At 38.4% G+C, this 18,124-nt stretch overlaps 1 protein-coding gene and 1 long non-coding RNA gene across 2 annotated transcripts in view; both read left to right on the top strand.

Annotated features, from left to right (window-relative positions):
• The first annotated feature begins 785 nt into the window (after positions 1-785).
• LOC145303577 (polyadenylate-binding protein 4-like) lies at positions 786-5,409 on the top strand. The gene has a single exon (XM_080145122.1). The coding sequence runs from the start codon at positions 1,303-1,305 to the stop codon at positions 3,250-3,252; it is 1,950 nt and encodes a 649-aa protein (XP_080001248.1). The 5' UTR covers positions 786-1,302; the 3' UTR covers positions 3,253-5,409.
• Positions 5,410-5,861: 452 nt separating this feature from the next.
• LOC145303578 (uncharacterized) overlaps positions 5,862-18,124 on the top strand; it is a 47,840-nt gene continuing 35,577 nt past the window's right edge. Inside the window, exons 1-2 of the long non-coding RNA XR_013873742.1 lie at positions 5,862-5,880; positions 16,606-16,629. This is a non-coding gene — a long non-coding RNA (uncharacterized LOC145303578). The remainder of the gene's footprint in view (positions 5,881-16,605; positions 16,630-18,124) is intronic.

The raw sequence follows: 18,124 nt of genomic DNA, 5'->3' as shown, positions 1-18,124 counted from the left end.
TTAATCCAATTCTAGAAAAACCTCATATATATATATATATATATATATATATATATATATATATATATATATATATATATATGAGAGAGAGTGAGTGAGTTTCGATAATCTCGAACTAAATATTTTCTGGCGCATTTACTTAAAATATTATTACACGTCAATCTTTTTTTTAAATTATATTCCGATCCGAAAATAATAATAAATTATAAATAGAGTAGTAATTTAATATAGTAGTACGAGTACTTCGAATAAAAAAGATAAGGGTAGGGTAGGGGAGTAAAAATTGAGCAGTAACTTCCTTTCCGAAATCGATATAATATTTTATAAATTATATATATAAAAAAAATGAGCTTATGCAGGTGCCTTCTTAAAATACAATTTAAAAATTTTAAACACCAAAATTATTGAAATTTCAAAATTAAAATTAAAAAAAAAAAATAACAGTTGTTAGGTGCGTTTCAATATATTCATGCGCATTGATAAGCTTATTTAGGCGCGTTTTGTATCATTGCGCGTTCGAGAAAAGTACCTATTTCTATATAGTTATTAACAATTAAAACATTTTAAAAAAACAGATTTTTTTAAGTACAGACAAAGAAAACACTTCATTTAAATATTTTAAATGTAAAAAATTATCATACAATAAATATTTTACGAAATACACATTTGTCATCAAGGCTATTATGACAAAACTATATCACGTGACTGCGGCGTCCAAAACATTATTTTCCCCTTGATATAAAGTTCCGCGTTGAAAGTGTAAACACTGAGTATTAATTTATTGTTAAAAATATTTTTACGCAACTTGCGGCCAAAATTGAGCTTGATTTAAAAGTATATATATATAATTGTACGATACTAATATAAATATAAGCGTGGAAGTTTTGTTTTCATCATAAAGTTATTAATTTAATTGAAGGATACGAAAATAACCCGTTTATTAAACGTTTTTTTCCATAATATTTATTTTTAGAGTATTTCAAGCATTTTATCATTTATTGTTTTTATTTCAAATATATTTCAATGCAATGTAAACACGTGGTCAAGCAACGGGCGTGTATAAAAGGAGCTGTTTGAGGAAGTCTGACCGCATAAAACGGGGGACTATTTTACAGACGGGTCAGATCAACTTTTACACCCGGTCCTTCCGCCTCTTGGTTTTCCACCATTGCAGACATTACTTGGAAAGCAGGACGTCTTTTCCAACCAAGGAGGCTTTCATATTGCCAGCAGAGGAGAACAAAAAAAATATTAACTAAACAAAACTTATAAGAACTTCATCTACACAAAAACTTTCACAAAATGAATCCAACAGCCCCCAATTACCCGATGGCTTCACTTTATGTAGGCGACTTACATCCTGACGTCACAGAAGCACTACTCTTCGAAAAATTTTCCACGGCCGGCCCGGTCACCTCCATTCGTGTGTGTCGGGATATGATCGCTCGCCGTTCACTCGGTTATGCCTACGTCAATTTTCAACAACCTGCAGATGCTGAAAGAGCCCTGGATACTATGAATTTTGATGCTATAAAAGGCCGACCCATACGTATCATGTGGTCGCAGCGAGATCCATCCCTTCGCAAATCCGGAGTCGGCAACGTGTTCATTAAAAACTTGGATAAAAGTATTGACAACAAAGCACTCTACGACACTTTTTCCGCCTTCGGCAACATCCTATCCTGTAAAATCGTCTCTGATGAAAATGGCTCGAAAGGATACGGATTCGTGCACTTTGAGACTGGTGAGGCGGCTCGCAACGCCATTGAAAAAGTTAATGGTATGTTGCTTAACGGTAAAAAAGTCTATGTCGGCAAATTTATACCACGCCGAGAACGGATGCAACAGCTTGGAGATAAGTACAAGAAATTCACTAACGTTTATGTTAAGAATTTTAGCGACGAACTGGATGATGAAACACTGCGACAGATGTTTGAGAAATTTGGCAAAATAGCCAGTGCTAAAGTTATCACCGATGATAAAGGCAAGTCGAAAGGATTCGGATTTGTGAGCTTTGAAGAAGCTGAATCTGCTGAAAGTGCTGTATCGGATATAAATGGCATGGAGATCGGTGGCCGCCAGATATATGCAGGCCGTGCCCAGAAAAAAGCTGAACGACAGGCTGAACTAAAAGAGAAATTTGAAAAGTTAAAGCTAGAGCGTATCAACCGCTATCAAGGTGTTAATCTCTACGTGAAAAACCTAGATGATGCTATTGATGACGAGCGTCTACGCAAAGAATTTTCTCAGTTCGGCACGATCACCAGTGCAAGAGTTATGACGGAAAATGGGCGATCAAAAGGCTTCGGGTTCGTTTGCTTTTCCTCACCCGAGGAAGCGACGAAGGCCGTCACCGAGATGAACGGCCGCATCTTAGTTTACAAACCCCTCTATGTTGCATTGGCCCAACAAAAGGAAGAGCGGAAAGCTCAATTGGCCTCCCAGTACATCCAAAGAATCGCTAGTATGAGGACCCAAGTTAGCAGCCAGATGGGACAATTATTCCAACCTAATAATACTACCGCCGGCTACTTTGTTCCTACCATCCCGCAAACTCAAAGATATTACCCATCTCAAGTACAGCAGTTAAGGACCGGACCAGGTCCACGTTGGCCAACCGTGAGACCAACCACGGGCCAGCAGACCGCTACGTACCAGCCTATGGCCGCTACACAACAGATAAGGACACCCCGTCCGACGGGTGCCCAAACTGCAGTCCGCAGCAACCTTAATGCCCGACCTATTACTGGACAACCTACCGGACAGAGAGTGGCCGCACCGCAAACAGTCACTGGCAGGCCTACACCGGCGAACCTACCTCCTCAGAATCACTTGAGGCCTGGCTTCAACAGTAAATACAACCAGTTGAGGCCACCAGCCCCATCGGCTACAAGTGCTGGCATGCAGCCCATGTTGCCCCCAAGCCAGGCCCAGGCGCAAGCCCAACAACAGGCCGTAGTTGTGCACGGACAGGAGCCCCTAACTTCGGGCATGCTGACTGCTGCACCTCCTCAGGAACAAAAGCAGATGCTTGGCGAGCGCTTGTTCCCTCTGATTCAGCGCATGTACCCAGAGATGGCTGGCAAAATCACTGGAATGTTGTTAGAAATAGATAATTCGGAGCTGTTGCACATGTTGGAGTCTCACGAGTCACTGAGGGCCAAAGTGGAAGAGGCCCTAGCAGTCCTCCAGGCCCACCAAGCTAAGGAAGCTGCTAATCCCACTGGTGTGAATAATGTCAAGAAAGAATGAAGAAGTTGAGTAGTCAAAGGGCTACACGAAACAAAACAAGAATATTCACTTTTTTTTTCTATTCCCTCATCACCAGAACCCTCAATATTTCCGTGTAAGCATGTCTCTTAAACTCTTTATTTTAATTTGTCTGTCTTAAAACTTTTGCTGCATTTCTTCACACGTGTTCCCTCTCTCCATCTCACTTTTTATAAGCCTTGCACACACGCAATTTCAATCTCAACACTGAGTAAAGTCTTGTGTAAGGTGCCTCTTCGGTTGGGTTAGTTTGTCCTCTGCCCTCCTTGAGTGGTCAGTCCATTTTTTTTTTTCTCTATCATACGTGGACGGACAGACGGACATGTGTTTATCAATCTTGTTCTGCAAATTTTTTTTGTTTTGTTACTACAACTACTATGATAGTATATCCGATGAACACCACGTGAGGTGTGAACTGAACTGCCATATCTGGCCGTTCTGAAACCCCAACTACAAAAATCTTTAGGAAATAAAAAAAAAAAATATGGTAAAGAAAAAAATCTCCTCCTGCTGCTGCAACAACCAAAAAAATCAGAAATTTAAAAATGAAAAAAAAATTGGAAAATAGAAAAGATTAAAAAAAAAAAATAAAATAATATAAAAACAAAGGTGACGTTGGAGAAGATGTGAAGATAATGCACTAAAGCTTATTTGCCCTCTTTTTAAAAACTGAAAAACAAAATGAAAAAAATAGTAAAACAAAAATCTAAGATAATAAAATTCTGGTCACCGGACTGAAATCAACATTTTTTGCATTAGTTTCTGTCAAGTTTTTCTTTTTCTTTTTTAATTCTTATCCCCACGTGTTTGTATTGCACACACGCATGTGTTCTATTTTATTTCTTTGTCTTTTCTTTTTATCCCTTAAATTTGTAGGTGAACCATTTTTAATCGTTTCCTACCCTTTAATATATATGTAAGCTAAAATCCTATCTAATTTTTACAATGTTTGCCCGTGCAACATTTATTAAAGATGGCCACAGTGGGTTTTTTCCGTTTTTCCATTTTTAATTTTTAACGTAAACCTGAATAGGTAAATTCAAGCAAAAACTGAAATTTAAAACTTTAGTATATATATATATATATATATATATATATATATATATATCAAAATAACTAGTCTGATTTCATTTGATGACCTCTTCTCTGTAATTTACACTCGGTAACCATTCTATGAAATATATATATATATATATATATATATTTCAAGCTCACTTGTAGATTGTGTAGTAGAAAAACAAGTCCCTCCACAAAAACAAATGTTTTTGTTTTGATGTTTGAAAGACAAATAAAGAATGGTTATTTTCAGAGAATATTTTTTTCTTCCCTCTTTTCCTCTTAAAAATGTTTTTAAGAAAAAAAATATCTAAATGATCTTATTCTCAGGAAAAATGAGAAAACAAAACGAATGATTTAAATATTTAAAAAAAAAAAGCAGAAAAAAATAGTAAAATGAAAACTTAACAAAATAAAAATCTGTAAAATGTTTTTAAAAATGGAAAAAAATGAACATTTAAAAAAAAAAAACTTGAATCTGAAACTTGCTGGTGGCCTTGGCAAAAACACTAGTTGGCAACCCGCAAAAGATATTTTTAAAAAAAAAATCTTTAAAAAAAAATGCAAAACAACTTAAAAAAGATTAAAAAAAAAATAACCAAACAAGACCTACACTAAAAATATTCAGACTTAAAAATCTAAATTTTGTTTAGGATTAAAAATATGAAGTTATATTTTTTCTTAAGTTAGACTTTGGTTTTTTGGGTGGGTTTTGATGTTGGTTATACTTTTTGTTGAGATTAATAAGGTGCAGTTTGTTTGAATTTGTTACTAATAATAGCTTAAATAATTAAAACCATAAATTTAAAAAGTTGAAAAGTTACCATCTCGTCCAAGCAACCCCCCCCTTAAACCATCCCGCTCCTTATGTTGTTTTCAAATTGCCCCCTCCTTATGTCCCATTTTTTCAATTCCATTGCTATTATTTTAAACCCTAACCCCTTCTACAAGTTGGTACTTTATAAGAAAAAGGGGTTCAAATTTCAATCTTGGACCTTTATTGGTGGGACCGGCATTTCACAAATTTGTACTGGTGATGAATTTCATCTTTTCTTCATTCAGATAAATAAACAATAAATAAATCCTGTTGTTTGTCTTTTTTTTTTTTTTTTTTTTTTTTTTTTTAGACAAAATCTTTAATCTGCAATCTTTTCTTTCTGAATGTTAATTTTATTTTTGCTTTAATCGTTAAAGATGCTTATATGGCTGCCCACGTTGCTCCGGTAACTAATTTACAGTAACCGACAACCAGTGGTTGTCACAACCACACAAAGTGAAATTCGAGTCGCTGAAACAAGAACAAAACGGCAGTTTTTACACACTTCAAAAATCACTTTTGTAAAATTTTGCGTTTGATATACGATTTAGAGAACGTTTATAAATATGAAATAAATTTTAAATCGATTTACAAAACTTTTTTCTCCTTTTTTAGGGACCCGAGTTTCATTTTGTGTAGTCACTATACCCGAATTTACTATGCTAATCTGATCAGCCAAGCATAACTTTTTTTTTACTTTTTTTTAAATTTGTACCTATACATGGTGAACAGCCCTCGTAAGTACAATTTTACTGCTTTTGATATTTTATTTGTGCTTAAAATAGTTGACAGATCGATTAAACAATACCAAAACTTTTTTTTTTTTTTTTACTAAAAAATATCTAAAGATCGTATTTTTCTTAAGTAGACGGAGAGTTCATACACAAGGGATATAACTCGAATATTTTAAATGACTTGTTCGTGGCAATATCATTTGATCTGTTATTTTTACATTTATTACTATTTTAGACATCACACTAAAGTACCTTTATTTTTTATTTTTTTTTAGCCGGGGGCTTTGTATTATCTTTTACTAATGTTTTTAAAAATTTTTTATCCTTTATATTTTAACGTTTTAATTAGCTCAGTTGTGACAAGGAACACCCAGATTTTCTCATCTCACGTGGTTTTTGTCCACATTGTGGATAACATTGCTTTAGTCTTTTAAATGACCCCTTTAAAGGTTTTCGACTTTGCTGAATACGAACATCGCATTGAAATTTTGCACATCTTAGTTATCGAGGTAAATTTTCAGATTATGTCCACCTCCACAATTTTCTTTTCAACGACGACATATAGGTTTTCGGCTATGCTGAATACGAAAATAGCATGAAAATCTTGCAGAAATATTTAGTTATCGAGATATAAAAAGTTGTATAATGCATTGTATTCTTTGGCGGCCATCTTTACGCGCGTGCACGCGCACTCTTATGACTGACATGGCACGTGCGTAAAAAAAAAAAAATGGCCGTCCAATACAATGCATAACACTTTATATCTCGATAACGGTAAATGTTTACTTTAACTGCAATAGAACACTGACCAATAAAATTTGGTTTTTTAGAGGTTTTCGGGGTCGCTGACAACGAATCTGCAATTCAAACCCGTCGCAAATTTACCGTTTGCATCCTCGCGCTATTTTGTACTAACTCATCGCCATCGTTTATCCTATTTTTACATGATACGGACGCGCGTAGTAAGGTGACTTGTCACCTCCCTGTGGCATGTTAAGTTGGCTACCTTCATGAAAAACGTGTGCTGTAAAAAAGAAAAAAAAAAATGCTCAATCAAATTAAGTAAAAAAAAATTTTCCTCTGGGGATCTTCAGTCCAAAACGGATATATACAGTATAATCTTTTTTGGATATTTTCATTTTTTAATGTCTTGACTAAACTGTACAAGTTCCAAATGTTCATATGTTTTGAACATCGGCGATTTATTTTGCACGTACCTAATGAGTTATTAAAAGCTAAATTTGAATAGCTATTAAAATAGCTTCAGCCTATAAAAAGGCGCTTGTTTGGAATTTAGTCTTTATCTAAGGGAGATAACATTTACTAAGGGAATGTTATTTTGTTGCAGATAATTTAGGACGCTGAAATGATCAGTGGTACAAAGAAACAAATTCCATTTATATACGCATCTTCTAGATTTCAAATCTAATATACTGAAATTCAGGGTTTGTTTTACTATAGATTCGAAAGTTGTCAAAACAAAGGCAAGTTGCTTTTCTACTTAGGGGCTTTTGTCGTAATGTTCCTATAAAAAGTAATTTTTTAAAAAATTATAATTTAAAATGCATTTTCATAAAAAAAGCAAATTTTTTTTTTTTAAATAACTACAGAAAACATAACCTAAGAGTATTTATTTAATTTACTCACAAATTGAAGAGAAAAGGTCAATAAATAATATATTCAAATTTAAAAAAAACGTAGTGTTTTTTAGAATTTTATCTGTAAAGTTTGAAGTATAAAACCTTTTTTTTTAAACCACGTTTTTTTTTTTTTTTTTTTTTTTTTTTTTTTTAAATGGAACCTTGGTCCTTGCTCCTTTAATTGAAAAAGAAAAAAAAAAAATTAGGGCTTGAATTACTTTTTTATTTATTTATTTATTTTTTTTATTTTTTTTTTTTTTCGAGTAATTATAAGCTTGGAAAGACGGGGTCGAATAATTCACGCCTCCCATTTTGAAGTGTCTATTAAAAAATAATTTATGTACCAAAGTCACAAATTGAAGAGAAAAGGTCAATAAATAATACATTCAAATTTAAAACAACAAAAAAAGTTTTTTAGAAATTTACCTGTAAAGTCCGAAGTTTAAAACCTTTTAAAAAAAAAAAAAAAAACACGGGTTTTTTTTTTTTTTGGGGGGGGGTCCATTTTAATGAAACCTTGGTCCTTGCTCCTTTAATTTAAAAAAACATTAGGGCTTGAATTACATTTTTCGAGGAGTTATAAGCTTGGAAAGATGGGGTGGAATTATTCACTATTTTCACGAAATTTCTGACACACTTAACGTACTGGTGATTATCTTTGCATGAAAACCAATACCTAACAGCATTTCGAAACACCCTCTAACCCTTATACTATAATTTTAAATAAATAGAAAATAGGCTTGCCTTTTTTCTGTTGTTTCTGGCCTTCGGGCCAGATAGAGGGGAAAGAAGTTAACATCCCCTCAAATTTCCCGGATGCGCCGCTCCTAATAACTTTCGTTAGAACTCCAGAGGCTTGCAAGAGCAACTTGTGGTCACTTCTGGAGGCAGCGGAAGGGGCCTCTCCGGAAATTGAACTGTTTAAAAAAAAAAAAAAAAAAAAAAAAAGCGACTCTTCCCTTGATGAGCTGTCAAAATAATGCAAGGGAAGGGTCTCAGTGTGGGTCCATCCGTCTCTCTACAGGGCCCTAAAATTGACCTTTCCCTTAGACGTTGGCGGCATTGTGAGAAGGCCAGGACCTGAAAAACCTGACCTCCTTGGGCATTGCGTACAATGTCGGCATCCTTACGCCGACCAACTTTGGAGTCAAGTGTAACACACCTTAAAGGTAGGTACCATGTCTTTAAATTTAGCCAGTTTGAATGCAAGGGGCTTGAGATCACCTGGCCGGGCGTCTCGCCTCCGGCACGACCTCTTATCCCTGAGAGTGGATGTTGCTGCGATCCAGGAGACGCATTTCGTTTCTTCTGTGGACTGTCAGGTGCTGAACCAGGATTTTGAAGTTTTCTCAGCATATGGCAGCCCGCGGGGAAGGGGGGTCTCCTTGCTAGTGAAGCAAACTCGACGGTGATGTTGTTCATAGATACGGTGGGCAGGCTGGTCGTGGTCGATGCTGCCATAAAAGATTCTGTGTTTCCGGTAGTTGCGGTTCATGCGCCCAGCATCGCTCGCGAGAGGGTTTCATTCAGTCAGCTTAACACGTTTGTAGATTGTCAGGAGCGGGTAGTGCTAATGGGGGATTGGAACGCCATCTTAGACCCAGATTTAGATAAAGTAGGAGGCGAAGCTAGAGGGTTGGAAAGATGAGCCCATCCTGGCTGACCTCATGGCTAGATGCGATCTGGTCGACAGGTTTCAGGTCGAGCATCCAGGGCGGGAGATGTGGATGTGGACCAATAGCGTTCTTTCCTATCCAAATACCTATTTGGACAGGATACTAGTTAGGAGAGGCGAAATAGATTTCCTATCTTGCCCCACATTCACTTGGTTAGGTCAGTCAGTTAGGGTGATAGGGTTAGGCAGGATCTTCTGCACGAGACTAGCGAGCGCTACGAAGGTCAAGTAGTCAGAGCTAGGCTTAGAAAGATAGGCGATGAAGCAGTCAACTCTGACGCTGTTACGCGTCGTGAGATTTCTAGGCGTGGCTCTGACAAATACTTTGAAAAAGTTAGACATCCGGATGGACGCACCCTTGAATCGACTCTGGAGATCTGCGAGGGATATCGAGAAGCGTTTTATGCAGCAGCCTGATCTTCCGGTCCTTGAGTTTAGCGACTATTTGGCCGACTCTCCCCGTCTTGACGCGGCTGGTTGCGAGGGCCAGGTGACAGCGGGAGGTCTTAGTGCGCTGAACCAGGTCAGCTGTGACAGATCACCAGGACTCGATGGTCTGCCATACAAACTGTATTTGAGGCTGTCGCCCATGTTTCTGCCTCTTCTGACGGATGTGTTCAACCATTGGTTTGCTCAGGGATCCATCCCAGGGCAGGTAACCAAGGGAATGATCACATTGCTGAGGAAAGGTGATTGGCATGGTGGGGAAGAGTTAGACGACTACAGGCCCATAACTCTGCTTAACAGAGTTGAAGATTTTGGCCAAGGTCCTGTCGAATCGGCTGCAGGTTGTTATCGAAGAGTTGGTTGAACCGGAACAGAACTACGCTGTGAAGGGAAGATCGATTCAGAACAACTTGCACCTGATCCGAACGATCCTATAGAGGGGAATAGATGACGACATGGAAGCCGCGCTAATCAACTTAGATCAGTCCAAAGCGTTCGATAGGGTCGACCATCATTTTCTGGCATCTGTCTTAGAGGCCGCCAGTTTTAAACCCGACTTCTGCAAGTGGATCTCCGTGATGTAACGACAGCCCACGGCTGTCATGCAAGTCAACGGAAAGCGCTCTAAACCCTTTATCTCTCGATCGGTTCGTCAGGGTTGTCCGCTGTCGCCCCTGCTTTACGTCCTGGCCTTGGAGCCTCAGCTCCGCAAGCTGAGACGTGGGGAGGCAAATTCGGCCCTGCGCGGAATGGCTCTGCCTGGCGGCTCAGCTGCCAAGGTATCCGCGTTCGCCGATGATGTCACGGTCTTTGTGTCGGGCTTCAGAGACATTGAGATCGTGTCAAAGGTGCTTACACAGTACGAAAGAATCACGGGGGTCAAGATAAACCGCAGCTAGTCGGTTGGGCGCCTGGAGTGGCAACGCAAACCTCCCGCCTCCCTTCAGCTGGACGGATGGCCCGGTTTGGATCCTCGGCATGTGGTTCGGACCGGGTCTCCAGCTTGATAAGAATTGGTCAGAGGTATGGTCAAAGATGGCAGCTGCGGTCAATACGTGGCTTCCTAGGAAACTTCCCTTAAAGGGTAGAGCTGAGGCATGCGCTACATACATCTTCCCTCTTATCCTTTACCAACTGGCCGTACTTCCTCTGCCTGCACAACACTTAACAGCTCTTGTCCTCGCTCCTTTGGGACAGAGGAAGACACTGGGTAAGCAGACAGGTCTGTATTGAACATACGTGTGAGGGAGGTTTGGGAATGCCGGACTTAAGGTGTCATCGAGACGCCGAAAGGCTGGCCTTCCTTAGCCACTACCTTCAAGACGATCAACCGTGGCACCCCACGATCACTGCCGCCTTTCCCAACCTCATTCTCGACCCTGCTATTGAGAGTCATCGCAGGCCGCGGGGAGATTCAGCCTTCCTGAAAGAGTGCCGAGCCGCGCTAAAACGACTACCAGGGTCCAGCGACCTTGTTACTGCTACCCGTAAGGAACTCCACAGGGATCTAGTGAGGGGGCCGCCGCCGATTCGCTATGTGCGCGTTTGGGTTTGCAGCAGAGTGAGATCCGCTCCGCGTGGAGCCAGGTTCGAGTCCTCTGGACAATTCAGAGTTCGCTCTGACCTGGCGATTGGCCTGAAATGCGCTTCCCCTCAACAATATACAATGCAGTTCTGGTTTTTTGGAGTCGCCTGCCTCTCCCCGTTGTGGGACGACGGCCGCAGAAACAACTGATCACGCATTTTTCAATTGCCGCGAACTCCGCCAGTACTGGTCGTATGTTGGCGATGTGACGGCTCGCATCGATCCAGAGCATCCTCGCCCGATTACTGTATCAAACGTAGTGGACAACGTGAGACTGCCGTGGGACCGGGAGAGACAAATGGTCTACGTCGCAATCCTGGCCGTGGCGAGAATGGTGATTTGGACGTCGAGACTGCAAGATGGCCGGGGGGTGCTGCCTTTTTCTGATCAGGATCTGATCGCTTTCTTTAAACACCAACTACAGGTAAAGATCAGATGCGACAGAAGAAGGCTGCATCGCGTGGCTTTTGAAAGAAGATGGATACAGTTAGCAAGTCTGTGTGTACGAAGAGGGGCCAAATTTGAATATGTGTTTCCTGCCTAGGTGTAAAGCGCTCAGTTCTAGGGTTTCTGTCGGACCACCGCCCCTTTCCGATTCTACTTCCTTCAGCCTCTCAACCAGCCGAATAAATCTTGTTTCCCTTATTAGAAAGCCTCCAATATCCCCCAAAAAACAATTTTTTCTTTTTGTCCGCCCTTCCTCTCGAAATTCAACCCAGCTTGGAGGAAATTAAATCAAACACTAACACCCCGCCCTCACCGCCAATTTTTTCTTTTCTCCCTTATTTAGGACACAACCCCTCTCCCCTCCATTTAGAGGCTGCTTGCGAAACCCTGGTCCCTTTACAAACCAGAGTGAAACGAATGGTCTAGCATTTCAGATAGGGTTGGGAGGGCCTTACTAACCGGGTTTTTTTTTTGTTTCCCCCCCCCCCCCCCAAGTTCCTCAACACAAATGAAATTTTATTAAGATTGTTATCTTTGTATTTTTTTTTTGGTATAAATAAAAAATGTTTTAAAATTGGGCTTAAGTAGGCCCCCCCCCTCCCACCACACACATATAAATACAAATTTAAAGGGGTGACCATGATAAAAGAGGCTGGCCGAGAGAAAAATCATTTAAAATTTACAAAAGAGATGAGATGGATCAACCAACCTCACCATCCCCCCTTCTTTTTGAGTTGGCCTTGTGCCTAAGTTTTTTGTTCATTTTCCTAATTGTATTTTTTTCCTGTGAATAAAAAATTTAATATCTCAAAAGTGTAGTATCTGTTCCGGCAGATACTGCAAGCAAAGACCATATGTGGGGGTAACCCCACATATCAGACCTTGGTCAATGTAGGGGCAACCCTTCATACCAATTGTCACTATCCAGCTCCCATTTCCCACCCATCGGGAGCTGGTTCCCTTTTCCCTCCCTCTCTCTCCACATTAAAAAACGGCCTTATGCCTAATTTGCTCAGTGGGGAAGCAAATCAATACAACCCTTATACTATAATTTTCCAATTAGTCACAAAAATCCAAAAACCATATTTTATCTTTTTGTTCCTAGTAATTAAATTCAAATCTACAACCCATACTGATAACTCCTTTCAAAACGTAACCACATCTTCCAATCTAATCCCTATTCTGAGGAGTGTAACTTCAAAACAGATACTAATTCTTTGATACTAACTCTATTAATCCTAACTATCCATGCGGGTCATAGAAATACCTGGCCTTGAAACCAGGTGCGGGGGGGGGACTCTTGGTGGTGTTGACCCTGTAGATCTGATTAGATCATCCATCTAGGTGAAGGAAAACTCTGATTTGTAACCTGTGCCACTGACCTCATACGTCTTGACACAAAACTGAGGAGGGGGGGGGGCTCCTCAGTCCTGGACGATAACCTCCCTAAAGTTGGTGACTTGATCAAATCACCGGTTTGCAAACCTAAACTGCTTAAAGAGTAGATAGGCTCTGCTTATCGCCCGACTTCCATACTCCTTCTTTGCCTATTAGCCAGGAGCAGAGGTGCAGATGTTCCTACATAAAAGTTCTTTAGTAAGACCCATAAGTCCTGTACAAACAGACAAAAGTATATAGAAGCTAGAAATAATTGTAAGAAAGAAGTAGCAACAGCTAAAAGTGAATATACTGAAACCACCAGGAAGCGCAAAAATTAGGAACTTGTGATTTCTGGAAAATCTACAATAGTGTAGTAAATAATGGGCAATCGACAATACCCCTACTATAAAACAATCATGAGGTTGTTTGCACAGCAACTGAGAAAGCTAACATGCTTGTTCGTCAGTTTGCCTCAAACTCTACCTTGGACCCAGCAAGCCATTCCCTCCCTGATTTTCCTCTGCGGACAGAAAGCACGCTAGATGATCTAAAGATCACGCCCTCCCAAGTACATATAAAAAAACCTAGACACCTCAAAAGCATGTGGACCTGACCTCATTCCGGCTGTGCTATTAAAAAAAAAAATACTCCGCTGAGGTCGCTCCTGTTCTCTCTAAACTCTTTAACAAATGCCTTAACAAATCTTGCTTCCCTGGCTGCTGGAAAACTGCTTCTATGGTACCAGTTTACAAAAACTCTGACGAAAGAACAGACCCATTAAATTATCGCCCAATTAGCCTCCTCCCTTTTTCCGCCAAAATATTTGAGTCCTTAATCCAGCTCTAGTTCAACACCTTACAGGTGCTAAATTTCTGTCAGACCACCAATATGGATTTAGGCAAGCCTGTTCTACTGCAGATATTTTAACTATAATTTCTGAACGTTTATACCAAGCACTGGATAAAGCAGGGGAGGGAAGCTATCTAAGGCTTTTGACAGGGTATGGCACGATGGTCTTCTGATGAAAATAAAATCCTATGGACGAATGCTTAGCATTAGATCCTTCTTAAATGAGAAGAATCCAGGTTGTCTTCGATGGGTGTATGTCGCAAAAATTTGATGTAAATGCAGGTGTGCCACAGGGATCGATTGTTGGACCTTTGTTATTTCTGATATTCATAAATGACTTGCCTGAAAAATTGTCTCTGAGATGAGTATATTTGTAGACGACCCCACGCTTTATAGCAGGCTAGTGGGGAAAACTAATGAGTACATATCTAAGGTAATGGCAGAAACACTAGAGGAAGATCTTCAGTCTGTAGTGGAATGGGGTAAAAAATGGATGGTAACGTTCAACGCTGCCAAGACAAAGCTCGTTTCTTTTAATAATTACATGAAACCTTACCAACCTCTGAGAGCACTTCGTTCAAGCTCCTTGACTTAACGTTCACAAGAAACAAAAGAGTTGGAATAGATACATCGAGATCCTTGCCAAGGCTGCTGCAAAGAAAGTGGGGCTCTCTCGTGCTAGAAAGTTACTTACTTGTACCTCTACAAAGCCACCATTCGCCCGTGTATGGAGTACTACTGTCACATTTAGGCGGATTCATCTGCTACTAGTCTCTCGCTCCTGGACAGGGTCCAAAAGAGTTGCCAACTTCATAGGTCCCGAACTGTCATCTAAACTTCAGCCCCTGTCCCACAGACGAAATGTTGCATCCCTCTGCCTGTTTTACAAGTATTTTAATGGTGGATGCTTTGACGAACTACAAGCCCTTGTACCCCCTCGACAAAACTACCTCTGACAAGCAGCAAAGTCCCACCCCTACACAGTTGAGATCCCTAGATGTAAGAAAGCCTTTTACTCTAATAGCTTCTTCCCCAGAACTGCAAGACTTTGGAATTCTCTTCCGGTTTCCTGCTTCCCCAACTGTACTGACATGCAGAAGTTCAAGTGTAATGTGAACAAACATCTTGCTGTTAAACTCCCTACATAGTACCCTGCAACTTAGGTCCCTGATAGTAGCCCCTACATCAAAGTGGCAACATGCTTTGTTTAGGGTGAAAATGTAATCTATATAGCTATAGAAGTGAATGTGTCTGTACATTTCCCTATGCAATAACTCCATCAATTTTTAGTCTACAGACTCGAAATTTGATATACAGGGTACTGAGATTTGGGAAAATCGATGTGATCGGTTTTTGGCCAGAAATTTGGCTGTTAAGGGGTCAAAGTTCAACGATTTGACCTTGGACAATTTTGGGTCTAAACACTTGAAATTTTAGATATAGTTTCATTGGATATGGATCTAACTTAATAACTTGATTTGAGCCTAAAACAAATGTTAAGGGGTCATAACATATCTTCTGCATACACTTGGATGATAAATTAAACATTCTGGTCAAATTTATCAGTGTTTGAGGATAGATACCTGGTCTATAGCCACATTAACTTTGTGACTAATGTTAACCATCTTGCTTGATTTAAGGGCTCAGTTTTCCAAGTGGCATATTTTGGTAACTTTTCAGGAAATGCCAGCATCATAGTCTAAAAGTAGCCTCTGGTCTTCACTTAAATTTGTTCCTTCTGCTGTCGGATAATTATTTAGAGGGTGACTAATTTTTAGTTCTATTTAAGGCAAATCTTGATAATTATTGTAGCAATACCACACCATTTTTTTTTCTTTATACTGAATAAACTCAAATCAAGCATTATTGAAAAGAGCATAAAAAACAAAGAAATAATCTTTTAGTTTCTTGAAATTGGCCCATTAGAATTAGTTATGGCCATTCAAAGTATCAAAATGTGTGGGCATTTTGCCTTGAGTTGGTCTTATTAAAATGTATATAAGCTTGTGACTGAAAATGGTAGGAAATTTGCACAATTTACAGACTAATCCATCTTTGAAATTTTAAACATAATACCCTGAAGGTTCAGCTGGCATTATTTACGACCATCTTGGCTAATTACGGACTAATTAGCATATTTCAGATTCATTTTAACAGCTTTAAGTAGAAAAATCATAAAAACAGCTAAGAAAAATGGTAAGTAGGCGTTATCATCATAGGAAGTATTATTCTGATGGACATTATCATTTGCCATTATATATCATGAAAAATCCAAGATGATGACTGGGAAATCAAAGATACCATCATGATATGATTTAAAGAAACTATTAACGAAGTATGGCTTGTAGTATATCAAATCAAAAAAAAAAAAAATGGGAGGTAAGACTTTATCATCATGCAAAATGTTATTCTGATGGACTTTATCATTTATCATCATTACACTGAAAAATCCAAGATGGCCACCACGACATGATTCAAAGAAATTAACAATGTAACTTGTAGCATATCAAATGAAAGGAAATTTAAAACGGATTACAATTGTTTTCAAGTTCATTAAACTAATTAGGATAATTCAATTTCATTTTTAACGGCTTCAAGTTACTTTGACAATTTTAAATCGGTAGAGATTTCAAGAGACCTCGGTCATTTCTTTTCTTGTTCTCATGTAACGCTTAACACAACTTATTTTTTTATTTTTTTAACAGAATAAACACCAAAAATTTATCAAGGTAAGTAGAATAACTTGCCTTTGGTAACATTTATTTGTTATATTTTTTTTTTTTTCTACTTTTTAATACCTCTGTGGATTGTAAAACAAACCCAGTAAGTTATTCTTTTACTTAACTGGAAAAGTGGTTTGTGTTTAACTCCTTTAAAAGCATGGTCATTCTTTTTTCAAGAATTTATTTATTTTTTAAATATTCTTTTCTTTTCCATAATTAATCTGTTTTCTAAATAACAAAAATAAAATGAATACTTTATGTTCGTAAGTTAGTTGATGAACGTCTCGATTTTTTTTTTTTTTTTTTTTTTTTTGTGCATCTTGGCACACAAAAATTCTCATATGCGGTTGTCACTACTTCCATTGATTCATGCATGAATAAAGAAATTAATATATTCGCTATTAAATAGTTTGAACACAGTTTGTATCTTTACTTATCTTTGTACTACAAAGTGTCAACTTTGAGAACATACATGTTTTGTTTGAATTCCATAGACAATTTTTTTCCCCCTGATTAGCTAAAATAACTAGAAACGTTGATGGGTACAACTTCTGCTTTGAGTATTTGAACACACCCCGACTGCTTATTTGCAAAAGTGATCTACTGCCAGCGGCCATGCTATGCTGATAGGTTTTGTCGTTAATAGTCGGATTTAAATAGCGATATCTTTGAATATACCAATCGCAACAGAAATATCAAATACCATTTTAAAGTGGATTTTATTGTAAATCCAGTTATATAAGTTTTATTTTGAACGTAGGAGAAATGTACTTATTACGGATTTAAAGACTGAGTGTCAAATAAGTAGTAGTTTGCACTTGTCTAGAGCTGAACATTATGGTGTCTGGTATTGCGAATTGATCCAAAGGACCAGTAAATGTTGTTGGGCTTCCTGTTTCATCAATTAACTTAAAAATTTCTCTAAATGGCACTTTATTTTGTTAAAGTGAACAATCAATAGTTGTATTTTTATTTTTTATTTATTTATTTTTTTTTGTCCCCAAGCGCTGTAATAAGTCCTGCTTCACAACCAGTGTATGTACTGGTATTATCCACCAAAATTGTTTTAATAGTATCTAGTTATATTCGTTAAAACTGTAGCAACAGCTTCAGCTAAAAGAACATCAGTTGCCCTCCAGGTTGGGTATCATTCTATGGATAAGATATTTGCTCTGTTCCTGTTTCTCTCACAGTTAAATGGCGTTCTGCTCATTTGTTTTTCACTATGTTTTCCCCACCAATTTCATCTACAGCTTTGTATTGTAAAGTGTCCTCATCAAATCTACAATCCATTTCAACAGATTCTCGTTTTGATGGACATGCTGCACATTGCTGGATAGTTTTATTCTAGACCTTTTCTGTAAATTTTTGATTTATCTAAAATTATGTCCTTTGAATTAATTTTGGGTGAAGGCTCGTGATTTAGGTCCAGCAGAAAGGCATTATTTAGACAAGCATGTGGTACAATGGGGAAAGAGGTGGCTGGTTACTTTTAATGCAT

Source organism: Euprymna scolopes, chromosome 19, assembly GCF_053919585.1.
Source record: "Euprymna scolopes isolate OS-2025 chromosome 19, ASM5391958v1, whole genome shotgun sequence".
In the NCBI taxonomy this organism is placed as follows: domain Eukaryota; kingdom Metazoa; phylum Mollusca; class Cephalopoda; order Sepiida; family Sepiolidae; genus Euprymna; species Euprymna scolopes.
This window is presented reverse-complemented; position numbering and strand designations above follow the sequence as displayed.